This window comes from Leptodactylus fuscus, chromosome 6 (assembly GCF_031893055.1).
Source record: "Leptodactylus fuscus isolate aLepFus1 chromosome 6, aLepFus1.hap2, whole genome shotgun sequence".
Taxonomy (NCBI): Eukaryota; Metazoa; Chordata; class Amphibia; order Anura; family Leptodactylidae; genus Leptodactylus; species Leptodactylus fuscus.
The window spans coordinates 114,156,582-114,175,783 of record NC_134270.1 but is presented as its reverse complement, the minus strand read 5'-3'; the positions used below and the strand labels follow the sequence as shown (position 1 = coordinate 114,175,783).

The window sequence follows — 19,202 nt, the reverse complement described above, 5'->3', positions numbered from 1 at the left end:
TATGAGTAACTATACATTTTTTCTGAAGTATGTCATTTAGACAGTAGGTGGGGGAGGGTGTTTAGATTAGTGTAGGAATTCCATTTTATCCCGGACATCCCCTTTAAGCATAAAGCCAGAAAACTTTGGTGCAGATCTATTCCTGCCCAGGCACACATTTTATTTTATGACTTTTGGACAGTCCAAAATGCTCCAAACATGTGTCTTTTAATAAATGTGTGTGATGTATAAAACACCATTCATAAACTTTCTTCTAAAGAGTTTGTCCCTTTATATCAGTTACTTCTAAATTGGCATTGGCAGTAAAGGAGAAGAATTGAGCAAGCGGGTTTGATCTAGCATGCTTATTAATCTTTTACTGCTGTCAATTGCTACTGTCTTCATTTCTGTAAAATATAATACAATATTTCTCTTCTTGAACGGTTCCCCTTTTTAAAAAAAAAAAAAAAAAAAAGTGTTCACACAGTGTCTGCATGGTTACTGTAGAGGACAGCGGAAAGCAGAAGTGAAGAACATCAGGGCTGAAAAGGAAGGATTGGTAAATAATGAAGTGAGTATAAGAGCACTCTGCTGAGGGTTAGATCTGGATTGCTTCACATGTATGGGGTAAACCCCAAAAATGTTGTATTTTAATTCCCCATAAGATGAAGACTGGATGATAATTGTAAAACCTTTATTATTACTATTTAAAATCCCAACGTCATATTAAAATGGAACACCCATAACTACAGCAAAAGTAACTCCTTTGTGTATCCTCTAATGCTGGATCTATCCAAGAAGAATTTACTGTAGCCCTAGCATATCTGAGGAATGTATTGATGGAGGAGAATCCAGCATTAGAGGTGCACCGACACACAAAGGAGTTACTTTTGCCATAATTATGGGTGTTCCATTTTAATATGACATTGGGGTTTTAAATAGTAATAATAAAGGTTATGTTTTAGAATTATCATCCTGTCTGTGAATTATTTTGAATTTGTGGAGTGATCATACCCTCTGTGAGCTACCATAGATGAAAACCAGTAACAATTTTAAATGTATTGCAATGGTGTAACACTGGTACTATTTGTTGGTGAATAATATTGATTGACTTCACTATTGTGTAGCCACCAGGTTATTATTAATAATAATAATAATAGTAATTTTATTTATATAGCGCCAACGTATTCTGCAGCAGTTTACAAATCAGAAGATATATAAACAAGATAGTATGAGAAATTACAATGTGACAAAGAAATAAACCTATCAAACAACAGGAGTGAGGGTCCTGCTCGCAAGAGCTTACGTTCTATAAATATCTACAGGCATAGTTGTAGCTCCATGGTATTCATTTTGGCACCTCTCTCTCTTTTCACCTATGTGTACAATGAACACTGCGGCAATTTTCTGACCAGGGAACCTCAACATTGTTTGTGTGTTGTAAATTAGGGGGAGACACCCTTAGGGCCTGTTTGCTGTGTTAAATGAGAATGCTTTTATGTCTGTTACTAGCATATGCCCGCGACTTCGTCTGCAAGTTGGTGTTGGCGCTGAGCCACTTATATTTAGCCAATTGATGTTGTGGATGATGAGCCTGCTCCCGCGTCTCGGCTCTGCTACATTGCAGCATATGCGCAGCATATTCAGTTGTATGTACATCTCTGCATATGGAGAGCGTACTGAGCTGTGCTACAGCGCTGCTTAAGCTCTGGTACATCTGGCCATTTGGATTATAGGGTTGTTCTTATGTCAGTGTGTGAGCAGTTTCTGTGTTACAAAGGGCTGAATGGATGTTGCTGAAGTGTGCCAAGGTTCGATCAACCTGCTCCCGCGTCTTGGCTCTGCTGCATATGCGTAGGATACCCAGCTGTACGTACTTGTTTGCATATGGAGAGCCTACAGAGGTGTGCTACAGCGCTGCGTAAGCTCTTCTACATCGGGCAATTATGATTACAGGGGTTTTGTTATGTGACTGTCTGAGCAGCTTCTGTGTTACAAAGGGCTGAACGCATGTTGCTGAAATGTGCCAAAGTTCTCTCCCTCCCCCATCAGAGGCACAACAACACATTCCCCGTCGTACTCACTGAAACTCTACACCTGATATACTCCTCTTGCCCACACACAGCCTGCATGTTCTGTAATCTCCTGATCTTCCATGAGATTCTATTTTCATCAGCTTTCACACTGTCCAGCTTCATCCTATCTAGCTCCGCTGACAAAATAGTGTGTAGCTCCGCCCACTGCCTAGCATGATCCTATCCTAGAATGGCTCAAGGACCTGTGAAGATGTCATCACAGGTCCTTTAGTGTTGTGTGAACCTACATTCCTTCACTGCAGTCGTGTAGTGATGTCCTTTATCGGGATAAAAAGTAGCCTATGTTTTAATTGGGGTTCCTATCTATGTATGTGGCAAATTTCATGTAAATCCGTTCAGCCGTTTTTGTGTGATTGAGACTTTCACATTAATAATATTATATGTTATCTTATATATCTTATTATATGTTATATCTTATATTATATTATTATTAGTAGGATTATAATATTAGTAGGATAGGATAGGATAGTAAGACAAACTTTCACATTTATAATAGTAGGATAGGATAGGCGTGACCTAGTGTTCGTTGCAGTTAAGAACTTTATGATGCTATTTTATGTTGAGTTCATGCTTATGTAGTGTACTGATACGCATCTGTTTATAGGTTGCGTTCACACAACTCAATTTCTAGCCGAATTTGTAGCGGATTCCACCTGAAATCTTCCCCAATTCATTCAATGATTTTTTTTGCTCTAGCTGATTTGTGTACTTCATGCTCGATCTTTGAGTGAATTCCGCTTGATAATTCCCTTTGAAGTGAATAGTAAGTAAAAATGCTGCCAAGAATGTGTGTAATCTGCTAATTCTGCAGTAGATTCCGTTGCAGATTACATGGCAGAATTTGGTTAAGCAGAAATATTCAGCTAGAAATTCCTAGAGCTGCAGTTTTCAGGTTTTACTAATTCCCTGTGTGAACATACCCTTATGGTTGTGTTATGACATGTTTGTGGTATTTATATTGCCTGTTATGAGAGAGTTTTCCCCTGCAGCGTATTTGGTTACTTATGTACATTTATTGACAAAATACACTAAGGAGGAGTTGTTGAAATCGAGTGAAATTTTCCATGTGTGAATGTTAGGTTGATATATATATATAATTGATGACAATATTGGAGAGAAAGGATAAGTTATTTAGAAAAAAAACTGTATAACCCTCTACCCTGTTGAGCGACCTCTGGCCTGGATATAAGATGAGATATGTTCGACATGGTGGGCATACAGGTCATTTATGTTATGTGGCATATTTGCCCTTAGATGTTGCAGCTGGGTAGGTAGACCATGTACATTCCTAGGTTGCTGAAGCTGATGTCCCAGATGGTCCCATAAATGCTTCATTGGCAATAAATCTGGCAACTGTGAAACTCAAATCAAATAGACTTTATTGGCACGTCCAAATGGATATTTGGCATTGCCAAAGCTAGTAAAGTGTGTGTGTGTGTGGGGGGGAGAGTATGGGGGGGGCTGATTTGGGGTATAACAGTCTATTGGGTCTCATCTTCCTCTTGTTTGGTGACAGCTGGACACGTATTGGGCAGCGATCTCCACAGTGGCCTCTTCTTCTCCCAGTAGGATGTAGAGTTTCCTTTTCTTGTCTGCAGATATAAAGTCTGGGATGTGGGCAGAGAATCTTTGGTAGTAGACGGCCCTCACAGCTGAGTATTTGGTGCAGTGTAGCAGGAAGTGGGCCTCGTCTTCTAAGGCCCCCTGGTCACAGTGCTGGCACAGTCTGTTCTCCCGTGGCTTGTACGTCTGCCTGTGTTGCCCCGTCTCCATCTCCAGGTTGTGGGCGCTCAGTCCCTTGCAGTGTGTGGTGGAGCATTATCCTGGTGAAAAATGCTAGTTGGAACTCCTGCCAATCTAGATAGCATGACCTAGATGGCAGGCAGTTTGTAAAAATTATTAACCTTCTTATTTAAGACCAATGATGCGCCTCTCTCGTAATGTCTGCACAATGTCTCCCAGTGTGTCAAAGAGGCATGTCTACTAGTCATCGCTCTCTCACCAGAGGTATATTTAAAGGAGCTCCCCACTGCAATCTGTCCTGAATGCCTCCGCCAGACTCATTTTTTTTGTCAAACAAATACACAGACACCTCTACCTATCAAACAAGCCGTCTGACCTCTTGTGTCCCCCTCAGTCATAGAATGTGAGCAGGACCCTCAGTCCTATTGTTTGATATGTTTATTTCTTTGTCACATTGTAATGTCTCATATTGTGTGTTCATCTGTCCTCTGATCTGTAAAGTGCTACGGAATATGTTGGCGCTATATAAATAAAGTTTTTTATTATTATTATTATTATAGGAGTTATCTAAGAATGATGGCCTTTCCTTAGTCCATATCAATATTAGATTTACGAGGATCAGACACCCGGGACTCCCGCAGATCACTGGTATTGATGCAGCCTCAGCACTGGTGATTTGCAGATGTTGGACCCCCGTAGATCTAAGGTTAGGCCATCTTAGAAGCCGAAAAACTAAGAAAAATTATAATAAAACTATCAAATATATTAATCACATAAGTAAAATATACAAATAACATAACAACATATACATATAAATGGGGGGACAAGGTAGTTCAAATACCAAAGAATACCTGACCCCAGATAGGTATGGGCACAATACTGATAGCAGAGTATAGAATGTTAAATACATACAAAGCCTTGTGAGACCAGGTCTCCCAGAAGTAAATACATGTGAAGGGACATGTCTATAATGTCGTCTTATTCAGTACCGGCATAAGAGCCGCCCCACTTATGATGAGGAGTACACGTGTTCATAAATTCGGTGGCTCCTCCGCTGTACTCTGCATCTCTGCTGATAAAAATGCCAGCTTCATTGATCATTTGTGGCAGCAAACTCAGGTAAATTATATTAAATGTAAGGCGGTTCAAAAATGCCCGGTTGCTACAATTTTACTTAAGATATCTTCTGTAGACTTCATACTAAATCTTCTCCTTTGAGTGTGGTGATCTGTCCTTACAATGTAGCATATAGCAGTGGGTTCAGAGTGTGCCGGGCTACCTGGCCGGTGAGGCGAGCACTTACACCAATGTGCTGTAGTCCCATGTTAGTATAAGACGCATTACCGCCAGTCACCTTATGCCCTTGTTTCCTCCCTCGCCCATACACCTGTCTAGGAAGCGCCACCCTCAGTCTCCATGGTAACTGTCTCCGAATAATGGGAGCATCTATTTGATCTCCATGGAAACCAAAGCATTTGCTGCCCCTTCAGTCCATAGAGGAGCAGCCAGACGGCACAGCGCTTCATTCATTTATAGACATATTAGTGCGCTCCTATGCCCTGTGCATTTGCCTTTTCTATATAGGCTGCAGACTGTTTGCAAAGAAACCTGCTGAGTGCATGCGGCTGTAGATTACATGACCGAGAGAGGATGATGTAACTGTTACATGAGAACATATCTGGGGGAAGTATTATACACTGGCTGCGCTATTGGGGATGCAGAGGTTGTAGTGCTACACAGACAGCTGAGGGCCCCTGTGTGAGAGCAGTTGTGGGCCCCTTGTTTTCCAGTATCTTTGTTGCTGGAGGAGATTGGTATCAAATTTGCATTGGGGCCCAGTAACCTTAAGCTGTATCTCTCAAGACATTATTAGGCTGTGGCTTCATAAAGCACCCCCAACCCCAGAGCCCTGAAATTTTAAGTTAGGTTCAGATCATAGAAAATGAGGATAAATTCCTCTGCATGTTCCGCCGCCATATGTGGCCACTAGGTTGTCGTTGCAGCACATTGGCGTTCCGTTGCGGCTTTCCCCTACTGATTAGATCCAGATGAATGGCCCTAATTGGCAGAGACTCCCAAACAGCAATATCAAGTGAGACTCAGATTTTTTTTTTTCCACGTCCTGCTCCGATCTCTGCATCCTATTGAAAACAATGGGAGGCAGATTCGGGACTGAATCTACCACGAATTTGGCGGTGGAATTCCCTCACAAATCAATGGCAGATTCCTCCGTGTGAACTTACCTTTAGTATAATGTCATACATGTTCATCAGAACCAAATGTGAAGGTATATACCTGACTCTGGGCTCTGTGTGTTCATCAGCTATGTCTGTCTACTTAGACCCAGAACTACTAATAGTCAGACAGGCAATCTGAAAATATGTCAGCTTTACCACAGTGGCTGATGTTAGATGATAAATCTGGTCTCTGTTTATACAACCTGTTAACTTATGTTGAGCCACAATGATTCGACAATATTATGGCACATATAAGTAACGCCACCTTTTTGTCTGAATCCACACCCACATGTATAGCAAGTAGAAAGATTATAGCCCAAACTAGATGTATCACACTGAGCCAAAGATTCACCATGTTTGTGCCAGTGTCTATTTGTAACTACACTAGTAAATCTGGGCCATTGATTTGTCCGGTCTTCATATATTGCTGCCTAAGGCTATATTCAGGCGGCCATAATGCAAAACAGCAGTGAAAAAATGGTCATCTTGCATCCATGGGACACCCATTTTCACAGATCTCTCATAGACTTGAGTCTAATGAGGGATCTGTGAAAAATGGCAAAAATAGGATATGTCCTAATTTTGGACGGTCTGTTAAAATTGACCATCAAAAAGTCGTGCTAGTAACCCAATTGAAATGAATTGATTTTAATGCAGCTGTGTGAATAGAGGCTAAAAGTCACCTTTACGCTGAGTCCCCCCATTGAGGAAAACCAGCTTCTTTTGTTGTAGATTTTACTGTGGTTTTTTGAGCCAAAGCCAAGCCATGGCTACAGAGGGAATGGGAAATATATAGGAAGTTCTTACACTTCCCCTTCTGCTTAATCCACTCCTGGCTTTGGCCCCAAAAAACGCAGCAAAATCTGCAACAAAAAAAAAGCTACGTTTCCGCAATGTGGGGCCTCCGCCTTAAATAGCCACAATTCTGGCTCTGCAAGCATCAATCCGCATTCTATATAAGACTTTGTTAACCACAGCAATCACATTGACCCCTATAGATTGTCACATCATGCCTGACAGCACAAAAGTTCAGTCTGCTAGTGGTGTTTTTTTTTTCTTTTTGCAGATGCATTGTGAGATTTAATACTATTCTGTGGTCCAAGACTATATACAATGGCCTCGTATCACCTTAAAGCAAATATCTGTAATAACAGAATAGATCAAATACAATTTAAAGTGATTGTTTGAGAGCGTCCAGTATGTTTGGTTCTTATTTCTGGTAAGGAGACAGAAGGGATAGATAAACCGGACAGTGAGAGTATGGAGGGGAGGAGGACAAGTCTCAGAGGGTCCAATAGAAGAGGAGAAGGAGTATTGAGGAAAAGCAATGGGGGAGGGTGGCCGTGGATGGAGGGAGAGAGATAATAGGGGAGGAGAGGAAGAGGGGGGAGGGTGGAAGGCTGTTGCATGAAACAAGCACACAAAGGACCAGGGTTGTGAAAGAGAGAGAAAAAGCAAGCAAGGCAGGAAGCGGCATCTCAGAGGCAGGGTGGCCAGGAATGAGGTGAGTGCAAAGAGCAATGCATGTACAGCAGCTAGGAATAGACAGCCATGTATCCAAAAATCCTGGGAAATGTGCCGGCAGGGAGAACACAGCCATATAATGCACAAATACAAAGCATCACAGCAAAGCAAACAATGGGATAATGGCTAGAGGATCATCACTACATGCAAAACAGGAGCATTCTGGTGACACCTGAAGATGTACAACATGCAAACCTATAGTAGCAGATGCAAAGCAAAATACAATAGATGTCGTGATAACACATGATATGGCCAGCAGCTATATATAAACCGCAAGAATATCTGTGGGGAACTAGACATGATTGAAAATCCTATCACCTATGACAATAGACATACGTAAGTATCCATTCATTGATGGGAGAAAACTTTAGTCAGTGACAGATGTAGCAGAGCTGAGTTTTGCATTGCCATGAAGATCATTTTTGCCTATAGTGCTATATCTGATAAACTTTGCTTAACTATATCTCTGTTGTTTGGCCCTGTGACATCTAACAAACTGGCCTCTGCTACATCTATATATGTAGTACGAGTAGGACAGAATTGTACAGCCAGGTCATCTGCAGAATTTGTATTATGTTTGCATGTATACGTCATTGTGTTAGGTTTTTATCCCTGCCAACACAGATGGTAATAAGGGACACGTGTACAGATATATGGTACCGGCAGATGTCAATTGCTACACCCTCTAGTGAATGAAACCCCTTTTCATTAGTTGCATTCATTTCCATTACTTTCTTTTTAAGAGACTTTCTGATTGGACATAATATATCTTGTCATATCTTGTCATTTTATCTGGCTGTGTGTCTGTGGACATGATGATATGGGCTTGTATATGTAGCTACACTATATCCGCTTTATGTTTCATAATACTCGTCCAGATCCATTACTGCAGACTTGATCCAATTTCTTGCAAGCTAGCAATGATAATAGCTCTGCCCTGAGCATAAATATAGAAACTGTTTGACTGTAATGTATACTCTGAGCCTAAGCTCCCGCGAGAGGTAGGGAAGTCACGCCTTAGTGAATCCAGCCCTTTTACAAGCCACATTGATATTTATAATAGCCAATCTTTTATAAGGCACTGGATGACAAGTTCACTTCTCACTCCTCTGCCTGCACGCTTCCACTTGGTCTGTGATTGTATCCTATACAGGTATGTCAGAGAGAGCTTGAGGAAAGCCCTATTCAGAGATAAAAAGTATTTAGCCATTTTTCAGTTATATCTCTAAGTAATCTGGGTGACAACTGATCTGGTTGGTGTTATAGCATTTACAGCGGTTGTCACCCAGCTTCCCCATACTCCTGTACATTATGGACCTGAGCTGTCTGACACTTATTGATTTGGCACTCAGGAGCCTTGAAAGGATGGGTGACAACTCAGAAACTTTAAAGGACTAAATAAAAGATCAAAAGCTGTGTCACCCAAACTATTTTAGTAGAAGGAAAGATAAGCGGCTGCCAGACACCCAATGTCACTTTTCTCACAGGGAAACAAAGTACTGAAAAGCATAAAACACCTTTTCAGATACGAATATCATCCAATGGGAGGCATTGGAGTTTGTCATATTGCCCCTACACCCTTTATTTTTGGTGGGTCACAAGCTGTCCTCAGTGCTTTTTTGATGGGTCACTTTAAAACTGGCAACAGGACTTTGCTTTGGCTTTAAGCCCTTGAGATCATAATTTTGTTTCCACATCCCGATCCTATGACCTTCAAAATATGGAACAGAGTCCAATATCTCTTTATTTGCTACTATATCTAGTGCTCATGTTTATCTGTGCTCAGCCTGTGCATGCTTATTATAGTACAGTGCTCTTATAACTGGATCCCGCAGTAGCCATCGATATTAGATCTTTAATAAGGTAAGCAAAGTGTACACCGCAAAGGGCTTGGCCAAAGTTTTGCAAGAAGTTTTATAAGTAGGGGTTGTTTTAAAGAAAAAAAAAAAACAAAAAAAAACCCCTTCATCGCCTGCTATCCAATGATCTTCTTGGACTTATTGACGTATGCTGCAGAAATGACTTGCTACACATGCGAATGTGACTGCTATAGCCATTCACTGACTCAGTGGTGATGCCTGTATACAGTAGTATACATTGGTCATGTGCACATTTAGGGTATGCCAGCAGAGCAGGACTAGTCAATAATACCGGGGAGACCACCAAAGCAGTGGTGTTGGACAGTTGCATAATAATTTATAAATATATACATTTCTTATTAGTATTTTTTAGCATTCTTTCTTAGACAACACATTGACAATTGACATTGTCCCGGTTTAGAAAGACATGGCTACTTCCTTCCAGCATCACACCTTTTCTGGTATTGCTGCTCTGTCCTATTGAAGTGAATGGGGCTGCGTGGTAATACCACACACAGTCCAGACCCCGCACAGATCAGGTGTTACAGCCGCCTCTGGATGCCAGAAGCTGGTAGTGGACAGCCCGTGCGTGCAGCATTGCTCCTATATAAGTTAAATGTGTGTTGCTGTTATAATTTTTGTTACAGCTGGCATTTAAAAAAGTCGCCAAACCGAGATTTTGACTTTTTTTTTTTTACACTAGGTATCTGACACAGGGGTTAATAATAATCCCCTTTTGAGTCCTCCTCCAGTGTTAAGTTGCTAAAAATTCTATTTTTCCTGAGACAGCTGGGTTACCGTTGCCAACTCTCATGGCTGCTATAAGAACTTTCATAAGTGATGCGGCTCAGTTTTATGGAAGGCCATATCTGTCTAGTTATATAATGATGCAGAATCCATTATTTCTGCAGCGTTTTATTTACTGGTCATCAGTATGGAGAAGTCCTGTTGAAGCTGTAAATGCAGCCATATTGGTTGTCAACCAGAAACCTATGGTCCAGGCTCCTATTGTTAGAGCAGTGTAGATGATCCAGTGCAGACTTGAAATGGAGCTGTTATAAGAACGAATAAGATCACAGCTTTAATTTCCGAAGCAGCTTGGGTCCGATGAACACTGCAATGTCATTGGTTGCTTTGGGTATCTCCTCCATTTCACATCTGTACTACGGTAGTTTTAGACATGGAGGACAGAAGTTTTTCCCATAAGTCATAATGTTGCTCTTGCTGTGTAATAAGGCAGATGGGGCCTCTCCGTTCACAGTCTCATGGGAGGGATGACTTGCATAGCTTTTATTAAAAGGGAAATGCACATAAATTTACAACATGGAATGTGTTTGTTCATCATAGAGGATACAGTCTCACATTGCTTATAATCATAGGAAGGATAACATGTTGTAGAGAGGTACAAGTGTAAACCAACTGGAGCACAGCTACAGGGGGTACAGAGTTGGTGGTTACATACAGACCCTGGTCACTGAGGGATTCCAACATCAATCGCCAGCATAAGACCACTCCAGGATTATAAATGGCACATGGGATAGGGAGGTGGTGGTGGGGGGCAGCAATGTCAGATTTTAGATTGAGGCCCAGCCAGGAGCTTCAAGTTACACCTCCTTTCTAGCAGTCCGTATATTCAAAATCAGTAAAGTCGTGAACATCTGGATAGCAGGAAAAAAAAAGTTTCTGTCTAGGGAGAGTGTAAAGCAGAGATGCATAAGCTAGTCATCTGAGCAACAGCTACAGTCATGGCGTAAGTGTTGGTTGAAATTTATCCAGAAAATGAAGTATTTCTCCTGGAACATTATTGCAGTTGCACATGCTTTGTTATACACATGTTTATTTCCTTTGTGTGTATTAACAACACAAAAAAACTGAGAAAAAAGGCAAACTGGAAATAATTTCTCACAAAACTCCAAAAATGGTACGGATAAAATTGTTGACGCCTCTTGAAATATCAACAATCGCAAGGATACAAGTCCATCTCCAGAGATCTTGATGTTCCTTTGTCCATGGTGGGCAACATAATCAAGAAGTTTACGATCCATGGCACTGTAGATAATCCCCCTGAAATGGCCGGAAGAGAAAACTTGATGAAAGGTTGCAACGCAAGATAGTCTGAATGGTGGATAAGTAGCCCCAATTAAGTTCCTAAAGAAATTCAAGCTATCCTGCAGGCTCAGGGTGCATCAGTGTCAGCGCAAACTGTCAGCGTTTGAATTAAATGAAAGGTTATGGCAGGAGAGCCAGGAGGACCCGACTTCTGATTTGGAGATATATAAAAGTTAGACTGCAGTTTGCAAAAGGTATGTGAGTAAGTCAAAATTCTTGTGGGAAAATGTCTTGTGGACAGATGAGCCCAAAATAGAGCTTTTTGGTAAAGCACATCATTCTACTTTTTAACGAAAAAGGAATGAGGCCTACAAAGAAAAGAACACAGTACCAACAGTCAAATATGGTGGAGATTCAAAGATGTTATGGCATTGTCTTGCTGCCTCTGGCTGGGTGCCTTGACTGACTGTGTATAAGGCATCATGATATCTGAAGATTACCAAAGAATTTTGGGTCTCAATGTAGGGTTCGGTGTTAGAAGGCTCGGTTTGCATGGGTCGTGGGTCTTCCAGCAGGACAATGACCCTAAAGATACTTCAGAAAGCACCCAGGATTGGATGGAAACAAAGCGTTAGTTCTGGTGTGGCCACAATGAGTTCGGATGTAAATTCCATTGAACACCTGTGGAGAGTTCTTAAAATTGCTGTTGGGAGAAGGCGCCCTTCAAGAGGTGTAAGAAGCTTGTAATTGCTGGGCAAAATGCTTTATTTTCTGGAAAAATGTCAGGGGTGCCAATTACTTATGGTCACAACTGTTTTATCCTCATAAACGTCAAATACATGTTAATAAGAACCAACCACTTATCCCAATAGATACAGTACTATAGGATAAATTGTGTTTAAATGAGTTCTCCAGTAATACAAGTTTGTCTATCAGGGAGGGTCTGACTTTTTAGTGAGCGCACTATGCCCACAGTTCACCGGGTACAGCTCCTTACTTTTAGTAGCGGCTCTGTCGATACTGAAGCACTCTGCCATGCACTTGAATAGGACTGAGCTGCAATACCAGGCACAGCCACACTTATGCAGCCAATTTAGGGAAGTTTTGCTGCAAGACTAAATAAATGGTAGGTCAATAGATTCATAGTACATTGCACCATTCGTGCCTTACTCCTGTCCAGACTTTTTTTTTTATTTTTTATTTACACATCAGTAGAAAAGCACTCTTTTTCAAGGGATGTGTGTTGAGACAAAAAGTCCCATAACCTGCATAAGGATAAGAACAACTGAGCCCCAAAGAAGCCACTCTCTAATTGTGGGTGAATATAGGAATAAGAAGGTATAAAGAGGGAGAGAACAGAAAGGAAGAGAGAATAGAAATAAAAAGGGGGTGAAGGGAGGGGTCCAGGCCCAGATCCATAGTCACCAGCACCACGGTCAGGCTACGTTCTCATCCATTTGTAGACTCTGTTGCATCGTGCTTCCAAATTTGCTGGACAAATAGTTAGTGGGGTCTGCCATTGAAACTACTTGGCTGACCTGAACAGACATGTTCACTTGCTCATTACAGGACACCTTGCTCAGTATTCAAGAGTCTTTCCAGCAACCTCTATAGATATCAGTATAATGCATGAACACCAGGGGTCCTTCTGCAGTCTATAAAGAGAGGAATGATCATGAAAGGATTGCTGTGCATTTTTTTTTCCTCTCTCTGATGTTGTCCCCATATGCTGCGTAGCATTGTGTCACCTGAGTCATACATATAGGTTCCAATGACTACAGATCATCCCCCCTCCCCACTCTCTTAATGGGATTGTCCAGGATTACAATACAAGGTCTGCTTCTCGGCAGAAACAATGCCACTCATGTCTGTGCACGGTTTTGCAGATCACCTCCATTCAGTTGAATGTAATACCAGGCACAGCCCATGTCTATGTGGATACTGATCAGATACAGTAAACCATAGCATGCAGACAAATGTTATATTCGGTGACCTACACACACATACACAAAGATCTTCCTGCGTCTGGGAGCCCATTATATGCAAGGCTTTATGGAGTCTAGCATGCTTGTTTACTCTATGAGACAGCCAAAGAAACAGGAAATCTAGGAACATATTTCACAAGGTCAGCTGGTCAGGAGAGGCAGAAAGAGACGTATAGCTAAGAGATGTATCCAGCTAGGAGAAAAGAACATCTACATTTCTACTCTAGCAAAGAAGGCATTCCAAAAAACATTGTGCACAGCTTCAGGAATACATTACTTTAATGTGAATGCAATAGGGAATAGACTTGGCATCTGCCCTGTTTTTATATGAGGTTGAAGGAGGTCTTGTCCTGCCTCTAATGTGATGTTCTGGAGATCTGAAGCCTTGGCAGATCCCTGGTGATGAGAAGAGCTATTCCTCAATAATTCATTAGAAGAACAGCATTAGATAAAATGATGTGGATCACATTATCCTCGGTGACCTTCTCTGCGATCCTGATGTGATCGAGGCGGCAGATAGTTTATACCTTGATAGTTTAGATACATGGCATCGTTTCGCCCCCATCCCTATATTTTGCAGGCTCTGATACTTTGTGTTGCCTAATAACCACTTGACTACCTGTCAGGATGACCATCATTACATTAATATAGCTTAGTAAGTTCTGTACAAAGTAACTATGTGGCATCTATATACTTTAGTTCTGATTACAAGCTTCTTCAGGATAAAAAATAATCAGTGTAAGAGGAAAAAAATGAAATACGGAAGGAAATATGTTATATGTGCATACTTACCAAAAGTTCTATTAGGCTAAAGCCCCACATTGCGGAAACGCAGCTTTTTTTTGTTGTAGATTTTGTTGCGGTTTTTTCAGCCAAAGCCAGGAGTGGACTGAGCAAGAGGTAGAACTATAAGAGCTTCCTATATATTTCCCTTTACATTTGTAGCCATTCTTGGCTTTGGCTCCGCAACAAAATCTGCAACAAAAAAAGCTGTGTTACTGCAACGTGAGGCCTTAGCCTAAAATAGCCCTCTAAATGGGTGTGGCTTGCGTACATTTACGTTAAAAGAGCTGGATGCAGGCTATAACTGTTGCCCTATTTCCACTTTGTTTTTTTTGGTTTTTTTTTTAACACGATGGCACCATTTCGGTGTGCCCTCTTCACACCTGGAAGTGAATAACTATTAATAAAACAGGGTAAAGAGTTTAGTCATTTGGACCCGTCAAGCTGCAATAAACTCAGATGTTTGTAATCCTTTTTTGATGAGAGAAGGAGACATTGAATTGAACACATGCAGACAAAATGCAAATCTTTAAAGATATGTGCCTGTTCAACGGGGGAGGGAAAGGGGGCTGTAGTAACTGACTCCCCCTCATGTGTTTCTTAATGGATTTAATATTGTGCAGCGGTAGAAGTATCTTTTATGGAGGAGCCTCAAAGCCTTCATTTAAAGGAGCCAGATGAGGCCCTGCCCAAGTACCTTAAAGGAGAGAGAATCCCTGTACTGTGTTCTTCCAATACTATCTTCTCCATCCATTTATCTCAACTACTTTTACCAGAGTGTATCCAATAAATGATGCCATAGAACCTGTGGCACGAGACACTCTGGCCATTAGGCCCATACATCTGAGGCTGGTCAGCAAGTGATAGCCAAGAGCTGGAAAATAGAGAGGAATTGGAGACAGAAGTCCACATGAGAATCCTATTCATTTTCTGATGTGTGAATGGGCCCTAAGGGTACAGACACACGGTCAGGTTTATGTGCGTATTTTCTGCATTGATTTCATTACAGAAAATCTGCATTGCAATCAATTGGCATTACAGGCAATGAGAAATACTATTTCTCAAGTACATGATGGTGTGAATTTTAAGCACAAAGCCCCACAGGGCAGCAAAAAAACACATTGCGTTTTTCACTAAAAGTGTACATAGTTTTCTTGCAGCGTGGGGCCCAGGCCTAAAATCCACAGCATGTCAGTTTATAACGAAATGGTTCCAAAATCCTTACTGAAATCTTCACCACAATTGGTGTGGAATTTCTGCATGTACAGTAAGTTCAGATTGTTTGCATGTACCCTAAGAGTATATTCACATAGAACATTTTGTGATGGAACATCCTCCACAGTAGTCTTCCTGCAGAAAGATTTCTTACTCCCATTCACTTCATTGAGGGTTCGTTTAGAATCTAAAGATTTGGCAGATAAGGGCACTAGCGCCTCCTGTCACTGGTGGTGAGGAGTGCGGTGGTGTAGAGCAGCACCTGAAAGCAGCGCAGTCTCATTTTTATCTTTGTTGCGTTGTCTCTTTGCACTGAGCTGTGTGCACTCAATGGTTCCAGGAAGGGCTGTTATGTCTGATGTGTGTATCCTGTGTGTGCCCCAGGGGAGGCGGCTTTACACACTCAGATGTACAGGAGGTGGAGAAACATCCTCTCTCCAAAATTTCAAGCCTCAGTGTGTGGAGGTTGCTCTTCAGCCGTGAGCTCTGCAGCAGTGAGTTCTTCTCTTTATGTCTTTGACTGGGTTATAGCACTTCCTATCCTTCCCTGCACCCCCTGCTTATGTTCATCTGCTGCTTTTCCTATTCCTCTTCAGTCTGGATCTTGCTGCCGGTGGGTGGTTGAGTTCTGTGCACATCACAAGCTATTTTTGTATGTGAGAAGAACATGCCATCTGGGCACACACAGGGAAGATGGCATTTCTGTGGGTAATGTTTAGGAAAGCATATCAACAGTGATAGAAGCATTCTATGTCTTATAGGTTAGTATTTAGATTGCTAGCTCTTGGGTACATGGCTCTGTGTAATTTATACATACTGCACTGTCCATATGTATTGCTGGAGGAGCATATATGTGTAATCCTCCATACAGTGGGCATCAGTTTTCACTGACATGGAAACTAATAACCATTGTTTGAGGACCAACTTTAAAAGCAGCGTATGTATGTCTCTTGCCACATAATGTCCTAATAGATAATCACATTCCTGGTATTTGGCACAGTCTTTAAGGAAAGTCATAACCCACCCATCCACTCCCATCACATGTAAGTACATTGGAGCTGTATACATTTGCATAGGACTGTCATTACAGATAATTAAAGGTATATTTTTGTTCTGTTGTAAATCATGTTATGTATATTAAGATCACACTACACCGTATAAGGAAAGTGGTAGTTTTTATACATTTTCCAGCCTGGATGTTGAAAACCTTTTTTTATTGTGATCAGCACCGTACAACTATTAATATGTAAATGTGAGTTGTTTTTGCTTTCGTGTCCCCGGGTCTGATAACCATATGTGTACAGATTCCATGCTCTGACCAGACATGTCTGAAATAAGACAACTCGGTGGAAAACTGAGACTGAGAAACTGCTCAGAGGCCGATGTCAAGCATTGACTGTTGTGGGTATTTACTGCCTAAGGGTCCATTCACACGGAGTAACGCGTGGCGTTTTTTGTACTTATTTTTACGGCCGTAAAAAGACGTTTCCATTGAGTTCTATAGTAAAATACGCCTGTATTTTTACGTCCGTAATTTTACGTCCGTTATTTTACGGACGTAAAATTACGGACGTAAAAATACAGACGTATTTTACTATAGAACTCAATGGAAACGTCTTTTTACGGCCGTAAAAATAAGCACAAAAAACGCCTCGCGTTACTCCGTGTGAATGGACCCTAAGGGTGCATTCACACTGAGTAAACGCTAGCTTATTCTGAACGTAAAACACGTTCAGAATAAGCTCTGCTCATGCCGGAGCGTACACGCCGGCACTCCCCATTCACTTCAATGGGACTGCACGGAGTGAAAGAAGCAGCCCATTCATTTCTATGGGGAGCGCTCGTATCCCCGCTCCCATAGAAATGAATGGAGCTGCTTTAGACGCCGCTTATTCTGAACGTGTTTTACGTTCAGAATAAGGGTGAATTCACACTGAGTAAATGCTAGCTTATTCTGAACGTAAAACACGTTCAGAATAAGCGGCGTCTAAAGCAGCTCCATTCATTTCTATGGGAGCGGGGATACGAGCGCTCCCCATAGAAATGAATGGGCTGCTTCTTTCACTCCGTGCAGTCCCATTGAAGTGAATGGGGAGTGCCGGTGTATACGGCAAGCTCTGCTCATGCCGGAGCGTATACGCCGGCACTCCCCATTCACTTCAATGGGACTGCACGGAGTGAAAGAAGCAGCCCATTCATTTCTATGGGGAGCGCTCGTATCCCCGCTCCCATAGAAATGAATGGAGCTGCTTTAGACGCCGCTTATTCTGAACGTGTTTTACGTTCAGAATAAGCTAGCGTTTACTCAGTGTGAATGCACCCTAAGCTAGCGTTTACTCAGTGTGAATTCACCCTTAAAGGGCAATTTCACCCTAAATGGATCATCTATAACAAAAATATCATTAAGAATAATAAATAATGGACATTTTTGTTTAATAAAATGTTGCTATGAGGCAGGGTACTATTGTCAAAAACTGATGGTCTTCACTTGCCTCTCCCTCAGGAAGGAGGGGGGGAGCAATGACTACTCTGAGCTCCCTAAATCGGTGCATCGAGTGGTGGTCATATTATGGGTGGAGAAGTTATTTAGTTTGCCGTGACAAAATTTCACTTTGTTAGTTTGCCCTAACTTTGGGATTGTGCAAACTAATAAAAACTGATTTTTATCTACTGTCGAACTGCTTTGTAATGTGGAGAGCGGCATAGATCTGCAACATGTCTGTTCTATAGAATACATGTTTATGAGTGCAAGAGAATGGTGTAATCTGTCAGGAAATGCTGAAAGCCACAGGGTGACGGGAAATGACAGAGGTGACTTTGACAAGCACCATTAACCCCTTTATACTAGTTCCCTGAGAAAGTAATACTTTTTTCCGCCTATGTTACAGATATGCACTTTCAATCCTATATTTTTTGCCTCTATCACTAATCTTTGTAGTTCACCAGTTCTGATTCTGGCCGATGACCATGTTTAGTGAAAAGCCATCTTGGAGCGTGCATAAGATATACTCCATGTGATGGATACCACATGATGCAACATATGGAGCGTTTCCTGTGTAGACCCCAGGGGAGCGATACAGAATATAGTGTACAAAAGTTATGTACTACCTATCCTGAATTTTTCTTTTCTTTGCAGATGAGAGTTAAATAAACCTGAGCTGAAAACCAGAGAGATGTTTCAGGCTAAAATTCCTACCACAGCGGCCACAGGCCATGTAAGTACAGTCCATCCATTCACTGCAGCCCACTGCTGACAAAGACGTTGTTGTTCAGTGACTGTGCATATACCACTCAGAAATTACATTTTGTCTTGTAAAGGTTAGACCTAAAACATAAAACAGATTGCAAAAAACACAAATGTCAAAGTACTGTGTTAGTCATCAGTGTTGAGACCTATCGGGGGAGATTTATTACAGTGGCTGTGACAGATTTCTGTTAACTAAAAGTCGCAGACCTCGGGTTTGCACTTTTGTAAATGCCAGTTGCGATAGTAACTGTAACAATTTGGCATTTTTCTGCCACCCACGCCACTTTTATGAAAGAAAAGGTAGTGAGATGTCATCAGATATACCGTATATACTCGAGTATAAGCCGACTCGAATATAAGCCGAGGCCCCTAATTTTACCACAAAAACTGGGAAAACTTATTGACTCGAGTATAAGCCGGGGTGTGGGTGGGAATGCAGCAGCTACTGGAAAATTTCAAAAATTAAAATGGTCGGAGTTTTTGGG

General features: G+C 41.5%; 1 protein-coding gene across 4 annotated transcripts in view; it reads left to right on the top strand.

Moving 5' to 3' along the window:
• The window catches only part of LIMD2 (LIM domain containing 2), a 30,005-nt gene that overhangs the window by 3,882 nt on the left and 6,921 nt on the right, over positions 1 to 19,202 (top strand). The window contains exons 1-2 of one of the 4 annotated variants that reach the window (XM_075277080.1): positions 7,443 to 7,559; positions 18,607 to 18,685. In XM_075277080.1, coding sequence (XP_075133181.1) covers positions 18,644 to 18,685 — 42 coding nt within the window. In that variant the 5' untranslated portion in view covers positions 7,443 to 7,559; positions 18,607 to 18,643. Of the gene's footprint in view, positions 1 to 7,442; positions 7,560 to 8,645; positions 8,733 to 16,456; positions 16,514 to 18,606; positions 18,686 to 19,202 lie in introns of those variants that run through there. The other 3 variants (XM_075277081.1, XM_075277083.1, XM_075277082.1) reach the window with 3 other exon arrangements.